Source organism: Zosterops lateralis (genome assembly GCF_965231275.1).
Source record: "Zosterops lateralis genome assembly, chromosome: 4".
NCBI classification, from domain to species: Eukaryota; Metazoa; Chordata; class Aves; order Passeriformes; family Zosteropidae; genus Zosterops; species Zosterops lateralis.
In genome coordinates, this window is record NC_139765.1 from 70,967,207 (window position 1) to 70,991,392 (window position 24,186).

The 24,186-nt window shown below is 48.4% G+C and overlaps 1 protein-coding gene and 1 long non-coding RNA gene across 5 annotated transcripts in view; one reads left to right on the top strand and one right to left on the bottom strand.

The window, feature by feature from the left end:
- Positions 1–9,422: 9,422 nt before the first annotated feature.
- On the top strand, positions 9,423–14,914 carry LOC310908440. Its single transcript, XR_014589851.1, has 3 exons — positions 9,423–9,542; positions 12,569–12,784; positions 14,774–14,914. It is a non-coding gene; the product is annotated as an uncharacterized lncRNA (long non-coding RNA).
- The window catches only part of PODXL (podocalyxin like), a 43,273-nt gene continuing 29,558 nt past the window's right edge, over positions 10,472–24,186 (bottom strand). Inside the window, exons 3-9 of one of the 4 annotated variants that reach the window (XM_083859478.1) lie at positions 22,579–22,718; positions 22,018–22,083; positions 16,438–16,594; positions 15,571–15,632; positions 15,314–15,478; positions 13,921–13,977; positions 10,472–12,730 (exon numbers count right to left, since the gene is read on the bottom strand). In XM_083859478.1, the coding sequence (XP_083715604.1) occupies positions 12,539–12,730; positions 13,921–13,977; positions 15,314–15,478; positions 15,571–15,632; positions 16,438–16,594; positions 22,018–22,083; positions 22,579–22,718 (839 nt within the window). In that variant the 3' untranslated portion in view covers positions 10,472–12,538. Of the gene's footprint in view, positions 12,734–13,920; positions 13,978–15,313; positions 15,479–15,570; positions 15,633–16,437; positions 16,595–22,017; positions 22,084–22,578; positions 22,719–24,186 lie in introns of all 4 variants that reach the window. The other 3 variants (XM_083859477.1, XM_083859480.1, XM_083859479.1) reach the window with 3 other exon arrangements.

Below are 24,186 nucleotides of genomic sequence, written 5' to 3' on the forward strand. Positions count from 1 at the left end.
TGGTTGCCACCCGCACGGGCCCCTTTTCAGGGATTGATCTCTTTGTGGCCGTGCTCATCCACTGAGAAACCCTGTGGGTCCTCGGCGAGCCTGGCAGAACTGGGTCTTCCAGCACACACACCCCCAACCTCTGCAACCTGACCCCAGGTTGGGTGTAGGATTTCTGAAGCAGATTGTCTTCGTTTCCATGTGCTTCGGTGTGCGTTTGTCCGTGTGTTCGTGTACAGGGCGTTGCTCCCAACAGCTTTTCTCCTTCCCGTGTAGTGCAGCTCCCTTGTCAATGCATTTTAGACCTAGATTTGACTGTGAGGGAGGCCTTCTTTAGCATAAATCTCTGAAAATGAGCTGATGCATATGTATAGAAAATGTATTTTTCCTTTTGCTGAAAGCCTTCTTTATAAACACTGTAAGGGCTTGGTGCTGCACTGTGAGGTGGAATGAAGGACATGCATAATCCAGCATTAGGAACTCTGCTTTCGGTGTCCGTGAGCATTCAGTACACACTGGCAGATGTAAATATTTATATGAAACTGCAAACCTTTCTGTCCAGCAGTGTTCATGCCAGTCAAGTATTGGTGCTGCACCTGCTGTGGCTCCTGTTGAACTTGGTAGAAGTCCTGTGTGTGCAAAGATGATTTGGACTCTTGAAATAAAGAGTTAGTCAAGTGTCTTTTTCAGAGTTCGAGTGTCTGCTTGCTTTGATTGTATTGCCTCTTTATCATGTTCTTTGTGTGACTTTTATAGTCCTGGTGCATTAGAAATAAATTTCAAAGCCTCACATCAGTGTTTAATCACTTAGAAAAGAACAGTGTGTCAGAGGCCAGGCTTGTCTTCAGGGAGGATTGTACAAATGAAGTGTTTTTAACCTGTCACTTGAGGCTGTTCAGACACTGTGCACTTCAGTGTGCAAATGGCAAATCAGATGTTGGCAGAAGAATCCACTCGGTGCAGGAAATGAAAGCTGATGAAATGGTTTCTTTGGAATGTGGCAGGTTTTTTTCCTATTGACATGGAAAGTTTTACATCACTGCTGGGCTTTGTGGTGTGCTACCTGTGCTGAGGCTTTGTTAACTAATATAGAGTTTATACAGTACAAATGTAGGTACTGGGGAATACTCCAACTGAGCTGTTGCTTCCATTGAGGTCAAAACGAGCACTTTTAATGCAACCAGCCAAAATTCTGCAACCTTTTAGTACTTAAATTTAGCACTACTGTGCTCCTTTATCACTTGATCTCATTGCTTGTGCATCCTCAGCTTCAGTCAGATGATTAAAATGCTCTTTGTGATGGTTCTCTAATTAACCAAGTTCATAAAGTGTTGGATGGCTAAAAGAACCCATAAGATACACCTTGGTGGAGGAGCCCTGGTGAGCAGGCAGGGGAAGTTCAGGAACACCCAGAGCTGTGATTGGTGTTGCTGGTGAGCAGTGCCTCGTGTCAGGTCTGATTTGTGTGACAGGAATTCGATCCAAACTCATTGTCCTCTGTGTGGGGGCGCGTGTGGAGCCCGGCAGCCTCTGCTCTGTGTTCTGTAGCCTCAATGTGCAAATCAATGATGTGTTTGAGTGAGGGGAGCGCTGCTTCTGCAGGACTGACAGTCCCAGCTAACGAGAGCACTTCAGGATGATCAAATATTGACCTGCCTTTGTCCCGAGCAGATCGATGCCGCTCGCACCAGCACAGTTCATGGATTACAGCTGCTGATTAACCAGCAGAAACTTTGCTCAGCTCTGCAGTATTTGTTGAGCAGCAGAGGCACCATGTGGCCAGAGAGGTTAATCCAAAGGGAAGGCTTCTTGTGGCGTTGCTAAGGGTCTTTCCTTCTTTTTTGTCCTTAAGGCTAGGAGTCAAATGATTTCTTTGCATTGGTGTATGCTATGTTAACCTGCTTTAAATTCTAACCAAAAATTCTGAGCAGTGAAGTATAAATTTCCTTTTAAAATCAGCCACTTGTTGTCAGGCAGTGACACAGGTACTTTGAATTTCATTGCATGCTGATCTTTAAAGACACTGGTGGTGTTCCAGGAAAGCTCATTACAGAAAGCCCAAAATACAAACAGTAAAGAAACCCACTGGATCTGAAAACAGCCACCTGAAAACATTTCACAGCCCAGTGCATGCGAGGTTATAAATATCTGAGCTGTGCGTGAGAAGTCTTCAAACCTCACCATCATTGCTTGTAGGCTGTGTCTGAGGCTGCTCTTTAGCTTAGACAAGACAAACATACTCTATTTGCCTTTACTTTAGATTATAAGGTGACTTCGTGTATGAACTTGACACCACATAATCTTTGCACTACAGTGAGTAATTTTATCTGTAAATTCTGTGTTAACTTGTAAATAAGGTATCGCGAAGGAAAGCATCGTCCCTTGTCAGAGAGGGACTCATTCATCATGTTTTGGGTCTTTAAAGCCAAAGTTACAAGGTTCTGGTATGTGTTTTAAAGCTAGAGGAAGTCAGGGTGGGGTAACCTTGATACAGACATCCAGACTTCACTCTTGGTTTAGCTTTTTAAAAAATATCCTTTGAAGTCCCTCCCTGTGTTTGGTTCTTCACTGACTCTGACCCTTACAATACCCTTCAGTGGATCATCTCCTTGGAAAATAAGATTATTTTTTATATTGTTCCTGTCAAATGACACATTTTCTTAGAGAAATAAAGCCCTTCAGAATTAATTTTTTTGGTCACTTGGATTAGGTAGAATTAAGTGAGTTTGTTAATGTCTTATACAACCCTTCATAATAGTGACGAGGTAGAAGTTCTCCCAAAATCTCTTCTCCAAGCATGTTCTGCTCTTGCAGTGTGACCCAAAATGTTGTCATGTGGCAGAAGGACTTTGTTACATGTTGTTAAATAAGATTATAACCACTTTAGCCACCTTTTTTGCCTCTTTTCTTTTGAGGATCCCATTAGTTAGTATTGGTCCTGGGAAAGCCTGAAAGGTGATGCAAAATGTTCATTGAAACGGATTGTAGTTGTTATCTTCTGGCTCTTTCAAAGATATTTGTGATGTGTTTATTCTTACAGTCTCTTCCTTTTGCTGAGCGTAATGAGGAAGGAGAACTTTGTCTTGGAAAGTTCAGTTTGCCCTTTCCCTGGGTGGCATCTTGCATGGGTAGTTAAGGTAGTTGTACCCAGTAGTGTAAATAAACCTCTGGAATTTGGTTTTTGTTTGCTTGGGATGGCTCTGGGTGTACACAGGTACACACTGGCTCAGGGATCAGGCTGGAGCTTCCTACCAGAACATCAGTTAGTAAAATCTTATTTTGGAAAATCAGTCTGGGAACACCCAGTTGGAAAAACTTTCCTAAGGCATTGCCTTGTGCAGTGGCAACTGGAGTGAAATTAGAGATTTTCCTAAAGAGCATAGAAAAGCTTCCCTTTGTGGAATGACAAGTTAAATTAAATTCCTGAAACTTTTTGGTTATTGTTTATAATTACCCAGCCTGAAAATTGAATTATTTAATGATTACAGTTTAAAGATCGAGGAATCAGTAAGCAGATTAACTGGACCCCCACCTATTTGCAGGAGGGTGGCAGAGGTGTGGGGCTGGTGGCCAGGGATTGCCACAGCTCATCTGTGTGTTTTCTTTAAAATTGGCAGCCATGAATGTCCAGGGCTCCGTGAATTATTCCTCCTTCCAGAAGAAACTCCTTCCAAAGCCGAGTAATGACTCTGGAAGAGTGTTTTCCATAGGGCTTTGTGGAACAGCTGTTTGCTGAACCATTTTCCTGATGTGTGCAGATTTTTCAAAGGGAGTTTTCTCTGTCCCAAAGTTTTGTGCTGACCTGGCCCTGCTGTGCCAACCTGTGCTGGTGAGTGATGGACTCAGAGCAGAGTCCTGAGGAGTGCTTCAAAACTTGTTTGCTGCTCTTACTGTGAGAAAGATGAGCATTAATGCTGCTTGTGTCAAATGCAGGAGGGTGGCAGGTACCTGTAACACAAATACTATCAGCTCTCTTGCTGCCTCCTGCATTTCAGAATCAAGAAATAAATACTTTTGTAGAGCTGATTGAGTGAACTTTAAATTTGAATAACTTGTGTACAACCTCCATCTCTGTACAGGCAGTAATTCTGCTGATGTAATGCTGTGCCACTTCTGGGGAAAATGGCAAAAATTAGTCAAAACATTTCCATTCGGTCCCTTTGTTTTTAAAAGTGGGAAAATGTCTTGTGAAACCTTGAGTCCCCGTGTATGCTTTGAATTTTAGCTTATTAGTTGGCTCAGAGTTAAGGAATGTTTGGCTATTGTCAAGTGAAGTCCTGACAGTAAAAGCAGTTCATGTATGTCTCTGGAAGTGCTTGTGTTGTTTTATAGCCGTACTTATTACAGAAACAGAGGTGGACCCAGTTGAAAAATTAAAATTATCGGTGTTTGGTTTAGGGGGAAGATTATAGAAACTCTGAGCTTGGCCTATTTTAATAAGTACATGTGTTAATTTGGAGATGGGTCTTATTTTGTGAGAGGAGAGTTTAAGAACAACTATATGACATGTTCTTGCTATAGATTGCTAGTAGTATATAAGCTGTAAATACTGTTGAAATGTAAATGTTCTGTCAGAAGCTTGTTAGTGTATCTAAATGCCTGTGGGAATGGGAGGCCCAATCATATCCTATCACGGAAAAGGTTATGCTGGACATTATTCAAGTTGCGGTAATGGCTTATAGGCAAAATCCCTCTTTTACTGAAAGCTTCTAGTATAATGAAAAGTTGGAGTGGAGAAAGAAGGTTAACTGTACTGGAACCAGGATAAGAGTCCACGGCTCAGCGCTTGGATAAATTGACTCCAGATGCTTTTCATCCGTAGGCAATGGATCCAAATGTGGTTTTTAGAGTGGGAAGCCAGTTAATGACCAGCTTAGTGCTGCTGGAGAGCCCTTCAGGAGAGCCTCATGGGGCTGCCAGCAGGTGTCCCTTTGGCATTCCTGGCAGAGGGCACAGAGCTGGCTGGAGTTTGGGATTATCCACGTGTGCTTTGGTTATATCCATAAACCTCCAAGGAGGGTGCAATGGCTGTGTGGGTTGTGTGTAATTCCAGCTGCATGGCTGAGGTGTGGAGCTCTGCAGGGCAGCACCTTCCCCAAGCACAGATCCTGAGGATAACACACTGCTGCTGTCTGCTTTGCTTTCATGGACTTGGTTTGACAGGGGTGAACTCCAGATATTGCTGTGATCCAAATTCAGTGTTCTGCTTCCACTGGAGCTGCTGTCAGTGCATCACCTCCGTACCCTGACATCTGAATTTATTCTTGGTGCAGACACAGTTCCATGTTGCCTTGGCTTCCAGCTGTTTGCTGTAAGTCAGCACAGCTTTTACTGATGACCTGGAGAGTGTGAGTGCTGTCAGAACTCACTCGACTGTTCAACTGCAGCGTGGAATCACAGTTCATTCCTGGAAACAGGGATGTGAATGAACAGCTCAGAACTGGCTCTGTCAGGTTAGATTTTTGGGTTTGCTACTAATTTGAAAGGAAAGTCTTATCAGTGACAGGTGTGATGGTTAAAGCATGACCCCTTGGTTATTCCCCCATTTATTCTGAATTTTCTTTCCCTGTGTGGCTGTTCACTTCTATTAAAATGCTTCAGACTTTCCTGAGTTTAATGGGTACCTACAGAGGAATTAAAGGTTAGAGCTGCATAGTGGTTATTGAGGCATCAGTTTCCCCACATCATATTCCAGTTGCTTCCTTTGCAAAACTTCTTCCTGCTGCCTCTAAAAGGGTCAGGAGGGATCGTTGTGATTTATATTGTTCTTTCCAGGGCTGTTTCTCATCCTGAGTAAGGACAGGGAGATGTGGGAGATGATTTCCCACTGCAGCACACACTTATTTACTTGTGCCCTTCCATGGCCTCACATTCAGTGCTGTGATATTCCTTCCCTCCCATCTCAGGGTTTATTTTATGTGGCCCCAAGAGGAAAAAGGTGATGATACCAACCCTGAAGTTGTCCTAGGTTCCTGCACCTGCTCTAATCATCCCAAAACCTTTATGGGTGTCAGGGTGTTTGGTTTATTTCTGCAGCATAGCAGAGCAGAGGGAATGAGAAGAGAAATAATCTTGGGGTTAATTACAGGGATGCCTGATGTGAGTAGGTGTGTAATGTATGGTCTTTGTGGAAGGGCTTCAAAGAACTCTCCTAACCAGTAGCTTTGCTGTTCAGAGCTGATTTTACAATTTATTCTCTGACTCTTTATCAGAGAGAAGTGATGCAATATCAGGATCTTCTAGTCCTGGAGCTTCACCTCGAGCTTTGGCCCCTCTCCACCCCAAAGATACCAGATAGAATAATACAAATTTTATTCTCTCCACAGCAATTGTGAGGAAGCCAGTTGGGCTTAACCCTGCTCAGACAGACCGGAGGTGGTGCAGCACCATTGGCTTTTGGATCAGGTCTGGCTGCCTTAAGGGATTGTTTAAACCTAAATACATTCTGAGCTTTCTGATGAAAGCTGCCAGTTTGATTAAAGGAGATTAGGTGCTTTTTAATTAATGTGATGGTGGGGAGGCTAGACCATAACAGTGGCTCCAGTGATTGCAGTCGGTTGTCTCCACATCCCAAATAGCAATGGATAGGTTTTACTCCCCATTGATAGAAAAATATACTTTAAATATCCTGACTTAGTAACCAAGGAGTTCAATCAATTACTCAGTATTTCACTAAATAGAGAAGTGCTGCAGTGAGTGAACAGGGTCTGTTCATTAAAAAAGCCACTTAGAGGCTGAAAAGTGATTTTTTTTTTTTTTTTTTTTTTTTTTTTTTTTTTTTTTTTTTTTTTTGAGATTTTGAGATTTTGACAAAAACTTAGCTCTTAAAAGGGGAGCATGGAGGAGAAGTACTGTGCTGCTGACTTGTTTTCTCCTCCTGTCTGCTGTGGTCATCTGGAATGCAAACTAGCAGTGGAGGGTAAATATTGCCTTCATCTCTCCCTCCTCATTCCTGTCCCTCCCGTTGATGTTTTGATGTGCAAAACACTCTTCACTTCAGAAGCTGCTGTGCGGGGTGGTGGAAAGGAAAACAAACCCCTCGTTATTAGTAGCTGTTGCCGTTTGTTAAAGCTGTATTTTCTGCTGTGTCTTCCAGCACTCCCTCCTCCACAGCAGGAAATGAGGGGGTGCAGGGGAGACGTAAGCCAGAGAAAAAAAGCTTAATTATACAAACAAATGTGTTCATGGGAGTCTTGCAGATTGGAGGCCCCAAACCACGCAGACCACTTTGCTGAGGGACAGAAACTGAAAGTCTGTGGGCTCGTTCCTAGTTAATTGGAGGTGACATTCCCATCCTTGTGGGTTGGTGGTGTTGTGCATGTTGTGCATTCAGATGCTGAGATGCAGCGTGTCTCGTTTTGGGAGTGTTGAGCATCGTTAAATGTTTGCCCTTTGAAATTTCTGCAGTTGCCTCTCTTAGGGGAGTTGGTGGCATAGACAGGACCTGGGTAGCTTGGAATCAAACACCAGTGAGCTAGCTGGGCACCATCACCTGCCTGGGGTGGGGTTTTGAGGTGTTTGTTGAGCTGTTGCCTCTCCTCTGATGGTATCACTGTAGCGTGTGATGGTTTGTTTGTCTGGACCTTCAGTGTTCATTATCTTGTCCTCTACACCTCAGTGTGGTCCCCAAAAGCTGGTTCTCTCTCCCTAGTGCTGGAAGTGTGAGTGTCCAACCCCCTGTCCACAATTTGGCCTCTCTGTTCTGTTTTGGCACCCAGCTTGGAGAGTTTGCACCTGCCCAGCAATCCTGCAGGCTCTGGTGTCCGTCTGGATTCCCTTTGGTGTCTGTCCTGCAGTTGTTGTCTGGGACACCTGAGCACAGGAGAGCTGAGCTGAGAGGTGTGGACAGCCCTGGGCTGGAAAGAAGCATCCGTGGAGTGATGAAAGCTGTGAACTGCTCATGTGTTTTAATAGGAAGGTCAAATATTGACTGTTCCTGTGCTGAGCCCATGGTGGTTACAGGCATCTTCCCTGGACTCTGGTGATTCCCCTTCCCACCTTTTTTCTTTATGGATGATCTTTGTTCAGCCTGGAGTGTTAATTTTCTTCCTTGGCATAAATCATCTTGATGATTTCTGGGTTGGTGTGTGAGCCCCATGCTGTACATAAATGAATGAGTGACACGAGGAATATCTACAAATGTAGTTATGTTGTATGTAATGTACATAAGGAGAGAATGTATTTTGTTCATTTTTTCTTAATAAAAATGTATATGCTAGCAAGGGTGTTGATTTAAGATCTGTTTGTTCTCACATCGCTTCGGAGAGTGGAAAAATGCCTGTGAAGGTCTTTTAGTGCTGGAGAAATTGTGAAACCAGTGGTGCATTATGTCTGACATCACTGATGAGCTCAGTCAGTATCCCATAAATCCAGCATATTCCGAACATTCACATAGACTTTTTCTGGAGAGCAACACAGAGTTAGAACATAGGCTGTGGCAAACTGCTGATTTTTAATACCTGACTTCAACCAAATCTCCTTTTTTTTTTTTCCTTTACATAAGCAGAAACTTAACCTGGAACAAAATGTTTTATTTTGGGTGCTTGGAGGCCAATGGAACAACTAAACTGCCCACGCTGCTGCTGCCCCTGTGCTGCCCTTGGGTGATGCCTCTCCTGCTTTATGGGTGTGAGGTTTGATTCCCTCCTCCACAACCAGGAGGGGCTGCAGACCAGAGGGAGTGAGGGTGAAATGCAGAAATAAATAAAGGTGAAGTGCAGTAACAAGGGTGAAATGCAGAAATAAGGGTGAGTTGAAATAAATAAAGGTGAAATGCAGTAACAAGGGTGAAATGCAGAAATAAGGGTGAGTTGCCTTTCCATCTGACTGTTTGAAGGCATCAAGAGCTCAAACAAGTGCTCAGGCTGTGGTGGGGGTGCCCTCACATCACCCCAGCCTCCCACCCCTCTGAGTCCTCTGGTTTTTAAATTGAATAGATTTTCCACCACTCTAATACTTCCTTCTGCATAGGAAAAGTACAGACTCTTCCATGGCTGGCTACCATGAAGGTCTGGGTTGGTTTTGTTCCAGCTGATCCAGTGTTTTCCCATGGAGCATCTCCAGAGCAGGAAGTTGTGGCCCTGGAACTTGTCCTCTGCACTGCCCACCCCTTCCTCACTCAGCCAAAGACACGAGTCTTTTACATAAGAATGTTTATTGACAGAAATACATGATGCTCTCAAAATATATTTGTAGGAAAATGCAAGAATAATCTCTTACAATCCAGTTCCTCAGTAAATTCCAGTGTAAATCAGACTCCTGTCCCCATGAGAGATGCTGCTACACACAGTATGTAAGAGCTCTACTCTATGTGCAAGGTTCAACAGGTTTAACCACCTGGGGAATTAGGTTTTCCTTCTCCAGTCCCTCATGGATTATGACTTGTGTGTCTTCTGTAGGCAGCAGTCACAGTATCAACCTTATCAGCTGGGTCACGGCACTGCGAGCGGGAGATAAAATGCTCCTAAAGTTATTTACATGTTTCCTCATGAATCTGAAAATAGAAAAGTCTCTTGCAAGGACATCTGACCTGCTTGTAAAGCTCTCACCGAAAGGTAAGAGCAGGAATCTCTTTGTACAATGTGTGTGGGATGTTAAAGCTGTTTTGGGGGAGAGAAAGAGGAGCGCAGGGAAGGAAGGAGGGGCAGGGAGAAAGGAAATGCCTTGATAAATCTTTTTTTTATTATTAATTTATTTTTTTTGGTCTAACAATTATGGCTACAGTCTACGAAAGGAAGGGTTAAGGCCAAAGATGCTCATTGCTGCATTTCCTACCTGATTTTTTTTTTCCAAAAAAAGAATGTTCTCAACATTAAAAAAAAAAAAAAAAAAAGTACTGTTTTCTTTTCCTGTGGAAATAGTTCTTTTAAATAGGGGAAGGAAAATCTACTATAAAATATTAGTGGTTTAAAAATATGATGTCTGGAAAAATAAATAAATGTACAATTCCTATTCAAATATAAATCACTATAAGCACTTGCTGAGCAGTTAATGTCCTCACTCGTCTCTGCTCGGAAAGATTTAAGGTTACTTGATCTCAGGCCTCTGTAGGGTTCTCTTGGAAAGTCTTTAGACCTGACTCATTAAAGCACTTTGGCATCTCTTTGCTGGGAAGGGAGAATCTTTAGGCACATGCCAAAGCCTGACTGCCTGGAGATGCCCTGCCAGGGGTGTCCTCGTGGCAACTCCAGCCCCTGTGGCCACAGCATCGCTGCTGCCCCGTGTTTTCACTGTGTTTTCTGGGAAGGACAGAAATGTGAGCTCATGGACCTGCTCCTTGTCTGTCAGGGCAGCTGGGAGGCCACAGTGCTCACAAGAGCAGTTGTGGATGCTGAGGCCTGTTCTCTGAGACTTGTGGCCACATTAAAGAGCTGAACTTGATGCTGCCAGAGCAGGGACAAAGCCCTGGCACGAAGTTACCTGGGCAAGAGGTGTTTTTCTGCTTTGTGTCGAATTTTACTCCCCTACCAGGCTGGCCTTTAGCTTTTTCTTTCTTCTTTTTTATAGCTTTTTTTTTTTTTTTTAAGATTTTTAATTTTTTTGTAAATTTATTTTGTTTGTTATTTCTCCTCCCCTCCAAAATTATTTCCCCATAGTGCAGTGCACGGGTAAGTGAAGTGTGCAGAATACATTGCTAATGAATACCAGGAATATTTACATACAAAAATAAAAAGGTTTGAACACTTCAGACTCTGCCCTTCAGTGCAAGGACAGAAGGGGGAAGAGCCACTTGTATCTTCTGCCAGCACCTGTCCTGGGGCTGAGCAAAACACCCCAGTCCCCTCCTTCCTGAGTACTTCCAACTCCACCAGGGTTTCTCCAAGCTTCCCATTGCTTGGCTCTGCTTTTCCCCTGATTCAGGGCAGCCGTGGGAGCAGATCCCAGTCGGGTTCCCTTGGTGGCAGAGCCCAAAGGGAATGTCCCTGCTGTGCCTTGGTTTATGGCAAGCAGAGGAGAAGGGCCGTGTTTGGGCATCGCTCTCATCTGCAGCTCCTCTGGTTTGCAGAGGGTTTGGGACAAGCACCATCCTCATGTTGGGAGAGGAACTCAGCCAAGTGACCTTCAGGTCCTTCATGTGCTGGGGGATGGAGCCCAGCTGGAGGATGACCCCTGCCTCTGCCAGGACTGAGCTGCTTCACCAGAGCAAAGGCATGAAACTCTCCCCAACCTTTCAGAGCCGTTTAGGAGCTGTGGTGGGGAATCAAAATCCAGAAATGGCTTCAGTCCAGCCATGTTTTTCTTCTCCCCTTCAAAGGCTTCAGCAAAGGGAGACCTGGTGACAGACCAAGGGCTGCAGGACAAAGTTCAGTCCCAGCTTTGCTGCTGAGCTGGAGGTTGCTTTGCAGGTCTCTGTTACTTTAGTGGCTTGTGGAGAAGAGCTTGAGAGCATGGGCTGAGCTTTTAAACCTCAAGGGGATGAAACACCAAGGGCCACGTGAGTGCCACCAAGCTCCCTGGCTCATGTTCTGCTGCTCTTTTACCTCTTCTGCTGCTCACGCAGGAAAATGTGCCCTCAAAAATCACAAACCATCGTGGTGCATGTGTCCCACAGTCTTGTGGAGGATGGATGAGGGCTGTGAGATGCTGCTGTGTAATTCCTGGAAGGCAAGTGATCCTTCTATAGGGAAATGCAGCACCAGAGCTGGGCTCCTGCACCACAAAACCCCCCAAATCACAGCTGGGCTAGAGACCAGGCATCGCTCTTGCTCTCCACACCCTTCCTAAGAGGGATGAACTCAAAGAATTCCTCCTTTTCCTCTCCCTCCATCTCATCCTTTCAAAACAAGAAGCTGCTGCACCTCTCTCAGTCTCCAGGTGGGTGCAGGGTCTGTTCCATAGCCCTTGGCAGTGGGGCTGAGCATCACTTGGCACTGCTGCATCCCTGCCATCCCGCTGGGTCCAGGTGCATCCATTTGCCTGTGGCACAACGAGGGGTTCCTGTACGTTTTAGCTCTGAGGAGAGGATGGAAACCAGATTAAAAAGGAACAGACTGTTCCAGTTTTTTCATTCACTACCTGGGTGTCAGGGAGGGCAGGGTGATGACTAAACAGCGTGGGCCAGAGGATTTGTCGAGCTGTAATTGCCAGGTGCTGCTTTGCTGTCAGACGTGCTCCATCTCCTGTCCTATTTATTTTATTTCTCTTGATTTCTGAGCCACTTGGTAGCTGGGGGATGCAGCTGGTGTGGTCGGATGTGGGATGGGAGGGGACGTGCTTGGAGGAGACACCAGCAGCTCTTCAGGAGCAAAGCCACCCTGTTTTGCCCATGGCTGGTCAGATCTGGCTTGGGAGGTGGATGGGAGATGGAGGGTGCTTGGCCAGATGTGGCTTGTGTTGATGTGCCCCAGAGGTGTCTTCTCATGTCCTCTCCTCTTCCATCCTGAATCCCCTGTGGCGGCACAAGGGGCCATGATTAGTTCATTAAGGGATTTTCTGCTTTTTGGGGGGGAATTTTGCCTTATTTTGGAGCTCTGTGGGCGTGCGTGTCGGGTTTATGGGGTTTCTTTGGGGGGTGGTGGTGGTTGTTTTTCTCTTGATCGAGTTCCGCATCCTATAAATGCGTGTCCTCCTCTTCCTCCAGGTCCTCCTTCATGAGGGTGTCCAGAGGAACGATCCAGCTGTCCCCCAGCTCACCATTGAGGTTCACCTTCTTCTCCTGCATTTCAGAGGAGGTCTCCATCACCTCCAGGGTGGGGTTGTCGTGGTAGCCGTTCTCCATGGTCTGCATCTCCTCGGTCAGGCGCTGCTATGAGGAAAGAAAACCATAAACCCCACTGAACAACACCTTGGCCACGCTGTGAGTGTCACCTCAGGGCTGTCACCTCCCAGCCAGCTGTGACACCTGCCCCATATAGATCTATGTAATTACATATAGAGATTTTAAGGTTGAGGCAGGGGGCAGCAAGGGGATAGCATGGAGCTGGCAAGAGGAAGACTCTGCTGATGATGAGAAGGAGGAAAGAGCACATGTGGAAAACCTCCAGGAGCAGCTGCCAGCTTCAGTTTGTTCCCCCCAGGACCTTGGGAAGAGGTTGAGCATCTCAACTGCATCTCAACTCCTGCCTCCCTACCTCAAATCTGCTCTTCCCCTCCCCTTGCTCTCCACCCCTTTTTTAGCTGCTTTATTATTATTCTCCTCTACTCAGGGGTAGCTCCCACCTGCCAGTTCTTGAGCATTATCCCTCCTCATTCTGGAACTCTCAATGGAAATCAGGCAAGGAAAGATGGAATCAGGCACTTTGTCACCCAGGTCCTTTGATGTGATTCACTTCAGGCTCCGACTCAGCCCTTCATCCCTTGGCAGAACCCCAGCCCATCCTAATTTTGCATCCACTTGGGCTCCTTCATCCCCATCCTTCCTTAGAGGGATTCAGTGGGGAACTGCAGTCCTTGTCATCCCTTTTTGAAAACCACAGGGCTCTCGGTGGGTCCTTTACCCCTATCCTTCCCTGGAAAGATTCAGTGGGGAGCTGCACTCCTTGCTCAGCCCTTTTTGGGGAGCCCTGTTAAAATCTGCCTGGATTCACAGCTTGCTCTATTACAGTGCTCCTAGTAAATGTCAGGAGACAGGCGTGGGAGGGAATCCATGGAGAAGGAGAGGGATGGAGAAGCAAAACTGCAGGGCTTGGTACTAGCACAGGAGCTGCAGAGGTGCTGCTGGGAGTCCCCTGTGTCACCTGTGGCAGGGTGGGGACTGTGGGATGCTCAAAAGCAGAGGACACACCTGGGCTCTCCCAAGGCTGCTTCCCTGTGGGATTGCTGGTGTCCCACCATGGCAAGGCACCCTCCAGCCATGCAGCAAGGGGGAAAGGGGCTGTAAAGCTGGGCTTTAGTCCTGTTAAAAGCTCCTGGACCCTACCAAGCACCGGAGGTGAGAGCTGGGGGTGTTACGGATGCGGCGCCCGCCCCTCCGATCCCTGTGTTGGAACTCACATTAAAGATCAGGGCCACATGTCCATCATCAAACCCGGGGACATCAGGGTGGATGTTCTGGGTATTTCCAAGGTAAAACAACAGGGAGGGAGGTGGAGGGGGGTGAAGATGATTGGAGAAAAAAACAAAATAAAATAGAAAAAAAAAAAAAAACAAACTTTCAAGTCATTTTTGGAAACGAAACAGAAGGAGAACAAAAGAAACCACCCAAAAACAAAGCCAGGAAGGAGGAGTGTGTTTGGTTTTCGGAAATGGCATCCCTTGCTTTGCTTTTACTCTTTTACCCTGTGCCTGGAGGGAATTTACTTCTGGGACATCCAAGTTGGACTGGTACCTATTCCTCTGCACCAGGTTATTTTAGGGACACATGTTCCCATCACTAAAAATACCCTATTTCTACCTGTTTTCTGAACAACATGGGGCGTGTTATGCTGTTGTCTGTCCCTGGTGGAATGTTTCTCACCCCCACCAGGGAGGTTTCATGCAAGGGATGATGAAATCCTGGAAGCTCAAAGGGGACCACAGTGCAGGTCAAGTATTTATTGAGGTCTTGCTTCTCTCCCTATTTCTTCCCAAAAAATCAAGCCTGGAAAGTACAAACAAGTCTGACAGGGGCATTGGTTTGATCTTCCCTCCCTCCTGTGTTCACCTACCTTGCACTGTAAATATTTAAAGCTTTATGCTTTGTTTTCCTGTGGGGCAGAGGTTGGGATTGCTGAGAAAGGATGAGCTGGTCCAGGGGAAGATGAAGTAGGAGTGAAGTAGGTTTGCTTCTGCATCAGGAGGGTGGTTTACCCTGATTGCATTATCTGATTTCATATTTATTTTCCTTTTCTGTTTCTGTCTGTCCTAGTGTTAAGTCCTCAGGAACAGCAGCTGGGACCAGTGCAAACCTCAGTGCCCCAGGACATGGGAATGGCCAGTCCTTGCAGGTGGATGCTACACTAAAATCACCTAGGATTGCTGCCTGAGATAAAAATCATATTATTTTCTCTTTCTGTGTTGGTTCTTCCTTAAATCCTGCTGCTGCTGCTGCTGCTGCTCTGAAATTTGGCCTTGGCCCAGCTCTTGCAAAGATGTGGTGGTGTCAGTGCCCCTCCTGCTGATGCTCTGCACACAGCTTGAGGCTCCCTGGCACTCAACCCAGCCCCACTACTTGTAAAAGTATTTCAAGAAATTTTTTTTTTGAGGGATACAGCTTCTTTTTGGAATGCGGTTTTGGATTGAGAAAGGCTTTCTTGGCAAAATTATGACCCAGAGTGGTGCCCACTGGGCAAGCCAGGATGTCTCCACGGGCAGAGACAGCAGCACTGATGATCCTCATCTCCTGGAGATGCCTCTGGGATGATGGAAAAGGTCTTGGGATACCTGTCCCACCCTCCTGCCACCTTACCTGGTCCTTCTTTTGGGAGAAGCGCTGGTGGCAGCCGTAGATGGCGGCGACGAGCAGCAAGGACCCGGCCAGGGTGATGATGGTGATGATCAGGGGGGTGCTGAACTCATCATTGATGGTCATGTCCTCCACCATTTTGCCAGAGGTGATGTTGGCAATGCCCAGCTGCCACAGAAGGGACAGGTCAGGCTCCTGTGCCACCCACCACGGGGGGACATCCATGGGGGCAGATATGGCATGACCAGGAACCCACTTACCTCCTCTAACTTGTCCTTCTTCTCCTGCAGCTCCTTGAGGACTTCTTCAGAGTCCAAGGGATCTGGGGGAAGGAAAAGGCTTTAGTGAGCACACGGTGTGGAGAGGGGACAGGTTGTGCCACCATCCCCTGGTCAGAGGGGTAACCCCCTTTCTGGAGGAGGTGGATGAAGATGGGTGAGGATGAAGCCAACCCTTGTAGGTGCTTCACATCCAGACAAGGAGCCAAGATCTCTTCTGGAAAGGGGGATAGCCCCAGAGCTCCCAGGCCCCACCATTGATCTCCAGTGGCTGATTTACAAGAGAGCCAAATGAGGGGCTGTACCTGGCTCCTCAAGGATTAGTCCCCAGTGCCTGGGTGCCTTCCCTGAGGTTGGATGTGGGGTCTGGATCACCCACTCAACCCCTGCTCTGGTGATGAGTAAGAGCAGGGTGGAGCTCAGGCCTTCCTTCCCCTCATGCTCAGGCAGCAGCATGTCTCCATCTTGCAGGCACCCTGATCCTAAAGTAATATTTGGGAACCCCCAGCTCTGAGCTGGGGCTCAGACATGGGCATGAAGCTCCTCTCTGTGGTCTTTGGGGAAGGATTTGAACTGGGCACCCAATTTTAACCACCATGGGAGGAATTCCTCCTGGACACTGGTCAATGCCTTGACTCAACATGGCAGAGGGATCTGGTGCATTCCTTGGGGCTCAAAGCTCATTTCTGGGATCACTGTACCTCTCCCAAACTGCTGGGATGGGGCAGCCATGGGAACAGAACCCTTTGGCCAAGCTCTGGTAGACCTGAGGACTCTGCCAAGCCTCCAGCTCTGGGGTCCCCAGTGTCACCCTGTCCCAGTGTAGCAGGAGGGTGGGCTCATACTCACGGTGCAGGACCACCCAGACAGCCCAGTGCCGGGAGTGGGGCTGGCAGGCCATCAGTGTCACCGTGCACCGGTCCCTGCTGGCGTTAAACACGTGCTGGGCCGTGGAGCAGAAGCTCTCATAGAAGGAGTCGTTCCTGCTGGCAATATTCCACTCCTCCTGTGGAGACAGCGAGGGTCAGCACTGCTTGCTCCCCCACCCAGGGACATCCCACCCCATCTCCAGGGATGCAGGATGCCCCATCCTTATAGAATGTCCCTTTTAGGACTGGATGTGCCACTCCGTGCCACGGTCTGGTTGACAAGGTGGTGTTGGGTCACACTCGGTGATCTCGGAGGTCTTTTCCAACCAAATGGGTTCTGTGATCTTCCCTCATCCCCGTGCACTGCCCGGCTGCCGCCGGCCCTCCCAGGGAACAGGAAAAGTTTAAAAGTAGTTTCTTTACAAGAAGCCGAGCTCTTGGCTGCCGTTCCTCACCGGGGCCCTGCACCAGCCTTATCTGTGAGCCGCAGCTTTCGGTGTTCCAGGAATAGCAGGTCCCTGAGGGAAGCGGGGCGGGGGTGCTGGCGAGGCCAGGGGGCCACAGTGGGAGCGGGGCAGGGCTCTGCAGCCCCACAGTTCCCCCAAAGGCTTCTCCAGCCTTTCTACCCTCTGTCCCCACCAACACAGGTCCCTGTCCTGCCTAAAACTCCCCCACAGCTCTGCAGGGAAGAGCAGGAGAGTGTGTGTCTTGCTTTTGGATGGAATCACAGAACGAATCAGAGTGGTTTGGATTATAAGGACCCAAAACATCACCCAGTTCCACTCCCTGTAACTTCTGTAAGACCAGGTTGCTCTAAGCCCCATCCAACCTGGCCTTCAACACTTCCAGGAATGGGAAAGCCACAACTTCTCTGGGCAAACCAAAGCAACCCTGGAGAGATGGGAGAGGGGTGGATGGAGCCCACACTCCCTCTCTGGTGTTCCTGAGGGTTTTTGCTCAATGCTTTGTAGCATCTGGGAGCTCACTAAGGTAGAGGGGATCACCCTCCTGCCTGCACAGATCCTGACGTGTGGATGTGGCACTTGGGGACGTGGGTTAGTGGTGGATTTGGCAGTGCTGGGTTAATGGTTGAACTTGATGATCTTAGCAGGTTTTTCCAACCTAAATCATTCCATGACCCTGTGCACAGACCTGGCTCTCTCACAGGTCCTATATGAGAGCTGCTGTACATACAGCTCCTGTGTGCACAAGTCTTTCATGTGTGTAAAAGTCTTTAATCCCTGCTGAAATGAGGTGCCTGGCTGGGAAAGGCTCTGCTCCTGCCTCCTCCATCACCCCAAACCTTCCCCTCCCATCCCAACCCCACGGGTGGCTGGCAGCACCCTGCTTGCTGCACCGCAGGGATGGGAGCTGCCCGGCCCAGGGACGCACCTAATCTCACCCCATCTTATCTAAATATTTGGGAAGCAGCAGTGGAGACAGGATGCACTTGCCGGGGCGGAAGGCTGGCCCCGGATACCGTGCGAGGGTGAGCTCAGCATCGTGAGGCCCTGGCTGTCCCTGGGAACAGCCACTGTCCCTCGCCTGTCCTTTCGCTTTGCATTCCTCGGGGCCCCTCTGTGGGGTTGTGCCATCGCTGGGAAAAGAGCTGAGTGGGAAATCTGCCCCAGCCCGAGGGCAGCATTCCCTGGAAAGCTTGTTCTCAGCAGGGCAAGGGAAGAGGGGGATGTAGCTCGGTGGTTTTATCACGTCTGGACGCTGGGTTGTGCTCCTACGCTTGGAATGTCCTGTGATTTACCAGTCCCTGTCTGCGCAGCACTTTCTGCTTGGCAGAGGAAGGAAAAGCCTCTGCTGCCTCCCTGCATCCTCCTTCCCCTGATTTTGCCGCAGCTCTGCTTTCCCCCAGCTCTTAATAATTAATAATTAAATGATTTCCCCTGCCACCCCATGGGGCGGGGGGGGGGGGGGGTGGAAATTTCCTTTTTTTGGGTGGGGAGGGAAATGGGATGCGAGGCTAAAACCTCGCTGAGACCACTTCAGTGGCAGCTGGTGAGCAGTGCTTAAAGCCCATCAGAGGCTGAACCGGAGGGATTGTCCCTTTCCAGGGCTGGAGAGGGGCAGGGTGAGGCTGGTGGGGATGCCCTGGCAGCTCCCCCTGCACCGCCGGAGCCTCTTGCATTCCTTGGCCGCAGTTGACAGGCGCTGCCGAGCGGCTCGGATCCGGTTCCCACACTGGCGGGGACCTAAAACCAACATCCCCGAATGAGGTAACAGCACTTGAGTCAACAAACCGGCCCCGCCAGCTGCGCGGGGTGAGGGGGCACCATGACCCTGCTGGGTGAGGGAGTCCCTCTGCCTGCTGCAGGGACTGTCCTGTGTCCCCAGAGCAGGGGGTGTCACACAGCAATTCCAGTGGTCCTGCTGTGGATTTTGCATCTCCCACTGCAGCAGGTTCTGCTGCTCCCCAGCATCCAGTGACTCAGATCCTTGGCACATCTGTGTCCAGGTGGGGGGCACAATGGAGGAGGAAGCCCTGGAGATGGACACGGGGCTGTGTGGGTGAACCACAGCTCAGGCTACACCAACCACCTCTGTCATCATCACTTCTCACTTTACCTAACTCATTTTGGGGTTGGGATGAGGAGCAGAGAATCCATCCACCCATCCATCCATCCATCCATCCATCCATCCATCCATCCATGCATCCATCCATCCCTCCATCCCTCCATCCATCCCTTCCAAGGCAGGAGAAACCCAACTGAAAATACATTTGTGAGCCAGACCTTGGAAGAAGTCATCCTATAGAATGTGAGGTATTGAGCTAATAAGCTTTTTTAAAAAACTCATTAAGATCCTGCTGTAATCAAAGGAAGGAGAAGGAGAAGGTGGGAAAACATGGACCAAACTGTTCAGCATTGGTTCAAAGCATCACCTGAAGAAGAAGGATGCAGGAAACCAACCAGCCTGTGAAACACCTGCAGTGCACAAAGTGGCAGCAGCTGTATATTTGGCTTTTTTTTTTTAAGGATTTATAGTTTGAGTTCCTTGTTTTCTGGAGAATATGAGGTGTGGTGGGGTGACAGGTCTGCAGTTCCTGGGTTCAGTCCCAGCTGTTTGCTGGGGTCTCCCCATCACTGGTGCTGCCCCACCAGCCCAGCAGTGGATGGGGTGAGTGGCTCTCCAGTGTCCTCTCCCCTGCCCTGTGTGATCCAGACATGTCCCCCACTATTGGTCCCCCCACACTGCCCTGGCTTCTTGCTGAACCTGATTTTTAGTACAATACCACCCTAACTCTGGCTTGTTCTCGGAGCAGGATCAGAGCTGTTTCTGGAACACTCCTCACAGTACACACTTTCCTGTTTTCCCACGGGCTGTGAAACGCAAAGGATTTTTTCACTTTGCTGTCAGGATTTGGCCACAGCCGTGTTTACCAGGCCTACAAAGCAGGGAAACCAGATAGTGCCATTTCTCCGTTATCTGCTCGGCCTGGGAGGCACAAAATGGGCTGCAATTTTCAGGAATACAACGAGTGGAAAGTTAAGGGCGAGCAGGGGAGGAGGTATTTTGGCAGCTGAGGAGGGCGATGGGATGGGAGGATGCAGCCCGTGGGAGGATGCACCCTTGCAGCCCTGCAGCCTTTCTGTGGCTGTTTTGGGGCGTAATTGGCATTCTGTGCTAACAATGCTCTGGGCTGGTTATTGCACCCAGAGGAATCAAAGGGAAGCAGGGTAGGAGACTCCCTGGCTCACCTGCTCCAATGCTCCATGGCCCTGGGGCAGGCCATGATGCCAAAGATGTGATGTCTGCCCATCCCTCAGCTTCCCAGCCTCACCATCCCTGCTTCCAAAATCCTCCCAGTACAACTCCACGGGAAGGACAGCAGCTCTGGAACATCACTGTGCCCAGAAGGAAGGAGAAAGCTTTAAACACCAACTCAATCCTAAGTCCTTTTAGGCTCCCAAATTGGATTTTGTCACTCTGATTGCATATTTTTATATATTCAATACAAAATTTGATGAGAAGGTTTTCCAGCATGAACCTGCAGCTGTGTCCAGGCATTACATGGGGAAAGGGATGGTCTCAGGATGGACCATCCTGCTGGGGATTCATGGAAATCAGGCCCCTCCTTGGAATCATCCCCAACATTCAGAGCAGCATCACTAAGGACATCACCACTACTGCAGGTGTGTGGACAAGGAGCATTTACACCCAGCAGCAGCCAGAGTAGGAAGGTGACAACACACACCAGGCAGGGGCTTTCCCTCCTCCAGGAGCACAGTGGATGGTGCTGGGAGGTCCAAGCCCTTTCCAGGGCTGCCAGGCAGGGCCATCACCCAGGCACAGGGAATTTCAAGAGCTGCTGTGGTCAATAGTTGCACTCACAATGTGTCTGAAGGGGTTTAGTGAACACAGTGTGGCTTCACTTGGAGAGTCCCTTCCAACTTGGCTGATTCTGTGATTCACTTAGGACAGGGAATGACAGGACAAAGGGGAACAGTTTTAAGTTAAAAGAGCAGATATTTAGGTTAGATATTAGGAAGAAATTATTTATTGTGAGGATGGTGAGACACTGGAGCAGGTTGTTCAGAGAAGCTGAGATTGCCCCATCCCTGGAAGTGTCCAAGGCCAGGCTGGACAGAGCTTGGAGCAATCTGGTGTAGTGGGAGGTGTCCCTACAGGCTGTGAGGAGGCCCCTGAAGTGCCAATTTTCCACTGCTTACACTGCCAGAAACCAGAGCATTATCCTGCCAAAACCCACCCCTGAGCCCTACCCACAGTCACTTCGTCTGGGCCTCACCAGCCATTTACTGGTGCCTCTTCCTCTATCACCAAAAAACTTCCTATTTGGAACTTATCACCACAGTGCATCTTCCCTATTGCAGGAAGCTCACAATTTCCACCAGAACCATTCTGAAGGAGGATATTCTCAGGAACAACAGCAGGCAGTGCCCACCCACCAGAAAGAGTCCTGGTGTGGGGTCCTGGGTTGGGCTTGCCTGCCCCCAGCCTTCCCACCTGCTCCCTGGTCTTGTACAGGGTCTGAAACAAGTGAAATGGAGGTTTTTTTCCTCTCACTTTAGGGTTCTGTGAGAGCACTGAGGAGCACAGTGAGTCCCAAACTCCAGGCTCCTCTGCTTCCCAGTTGCTCTGCAGTTGGGTGTCACCCTACCCAATGTGAGGTACAAGACCTCACAAGTGCACAATGACTGTGAAGGAACACCTCATTTTTTTCCTTGGGTTTGGGGACAAAATTCCAGCCCCTCAGTTTAGGCAAGAAGATTTCCTGCCAGCATAGGGTAAGATTTACCCTTTAAAATTTTCCATTTGTCTTTCTGTAGGACCTGGGTGGGTTCACCTGGTCCTTCTACATGGAGAAGACAACACTGGCCTCTTCTCCTCCTGCCACATCCCCCAGTGTCACCAGCAGTGGTGACACTGCTGAATGCAGGGTTTGCATTCACCATTTTACATTGGTTGCAACTTTGATGAAATTCCCTCATTTCAGAGCATTTTCTCACATGCTCAGAGCACCACAGGTTAAAATCTGAACCTCCAACAGCTGCTAATTCTCCATGGAAGCCAAAAAGGTGGTACTTACACAGGTTCTAGGTTCTTTCAGCTGAATGGTGGGCCTGGCATGTTGCACCTGGTCGTGACAGAAGAGCTGGAAAGGCAGAAGAAAAGCAACTCTCAGTGGTGCACAAAGGTTGGAAGGATGGTTGGTCATCAATCCAACAGCCCATCATTCGTTTCCTGGGGAAAAGAGCCTGATCCCCTGCTGGCTGCACCCTCCTGGGGAGGTACAGAGAACCAGAAGATCCCCCTGAGCCTCCTTTTCTCCAGGCTGAGCCCTCCCAGATCCCTCACATCCTCCTGGTGCTCCAGACCCCTCTCCTGCACACGCTCCTCTTCACCTCCATCCTCATTGTCTCTTCTCTGGAAAGCTCCAGGAGAAAAGGATGAGCGTAAAGAACCTCTAAAACTCCTTTCCAACCCAGAGAGTTCTGTGATTCTACAACCTGGAATAAATTTGCTGGCAGATCTCTCTCTCTCTCTGACACAGAAACAGCAAGAAGAGCCACAGACTCCACGTGCATGTGGGATGGCAGCTAAATTAACACCCCTGAGAGGTGCCCACCTTCCCACTTGGTGCCATTACCTTGTTTGTGTCAGAAATGTTGGGTTGCTGGTGGCCAGAACCGCAGCTCTCTGTCTGGTCTGGTGTCTGGGCACTGTCAGGGCTCTGGGAGGCACTGGTGGGTTTGCCTGGTGCAGGTCCAGCCCCGCGGGTGCTCTGGTCTGGCTCCCCAATATGCACCAAAAAACAAACAAGACAGACACTGACACAGTATAGAGGATACAGCTGGCACAGCTCTGTTAGAGACCTCCCCAAAATCAGTTTTCATCTCTAGCCCTGCCTTGAAGCTCTTTGTGTCAAAGGCTGGAGAGGCTTTAGATTGCTCCTTTAATTTTATATCTTTTTAAAATTAGCTTTGATATGGAAAGAATCTGATTAGTGATTTTATTTTCTGCTGCTGAAAACTCATCAGAGTGTTCTGGAGAGAGGGAACCAAAGGCCATTGTGTGGGTAGCTGGGTGATAATTTAGAAGTATGGGGTGACCCTAGTTTCACTTATCTGAAGTGTCTCCCATGGAGATTTCCTCAACAGACACAGACCTGGCTACCCAGGATCTGCCACCCCCCTGTGCTAGGAGGGGATGTAATGCCATATAACCTCTGCTGGCTGCACCTCCATGGAAAAATTCCAGGGTGACATGCTTGGAAAGTAGTGCCTGGTTCTACAGGAGGCAGCCTGGGGTGTCCTGCCTGCTATTCCAGAAGGGCACAAGTCCCAGATCTACCAGACTCATTCAGGTGTCTCAGATAACTGAGGTCACCTGCAGGACTTGGTTAAGTTCTGCCACATCTTAGAATTGTTTGTGCAGTGGGAGCACAGCCTTGCTCCTGCCTCCCCAGAACCCTTTGAAGACATGGTTCATCTTCCCTGGCTTCCTAATTGATCCTTAAGTGGTGACAAAGAGATTTAAAATGCCACAGGATGTTCACAGCCTGTTTGCTCTCGGGACTCCTGCCTCTTCCACAGAAAAAGATGAGGGATATTTCCCTCCCAGACACATTCTGAAGGCTCCAGGAGAGAATTAATTCCAAAGCCATCTGTTTCTCATGCATTCTGCCAGCTATTTATTAAATATAAAGGGTTTTTTAGACCTCTTCAGGCTTAATGCTTGAGGCCCAATTTGAATTAACATAATTTTATATATCATCCTTCAGTGGAGAGCAGCCCTGTGGAGCAGGAGGGGAAAGAAAGAGAAACATCCTTCATGAAAATATCCATCTCACTCATTCCTGCCCACACATGAAAACATGACTTGGGGGACGCCAGTGAAGATGGCCTTGCAATAAAACCTTGGGCCATTTAGTGATGCCAACAGCTGGGAGGCTGAGGGGGATGGAGATGGTTTTTTAGTGGCTCCTGTATTCCAGGTAACTGGAAATCAGATCAAGAAGAGCATTTTCCAGGGTAGATAATGAAGGGCTCCAGAGTGATCACAGCTTTTATTCAGAGCCAGATGTGGGCTGAACCCACAATCCCAGCCAAGTCTGGAAGTCTCCATGGAGCCCTCACAGTCCCACAGGGTGATGACTTCCCTGTAAATGCTACCAGAAAAAAATACCAGTTTGGGAGGCTGAGCTGTGCCTCACCAGGACACCCAGCAACTAACACACCTGTAAAACTCCAGAGGT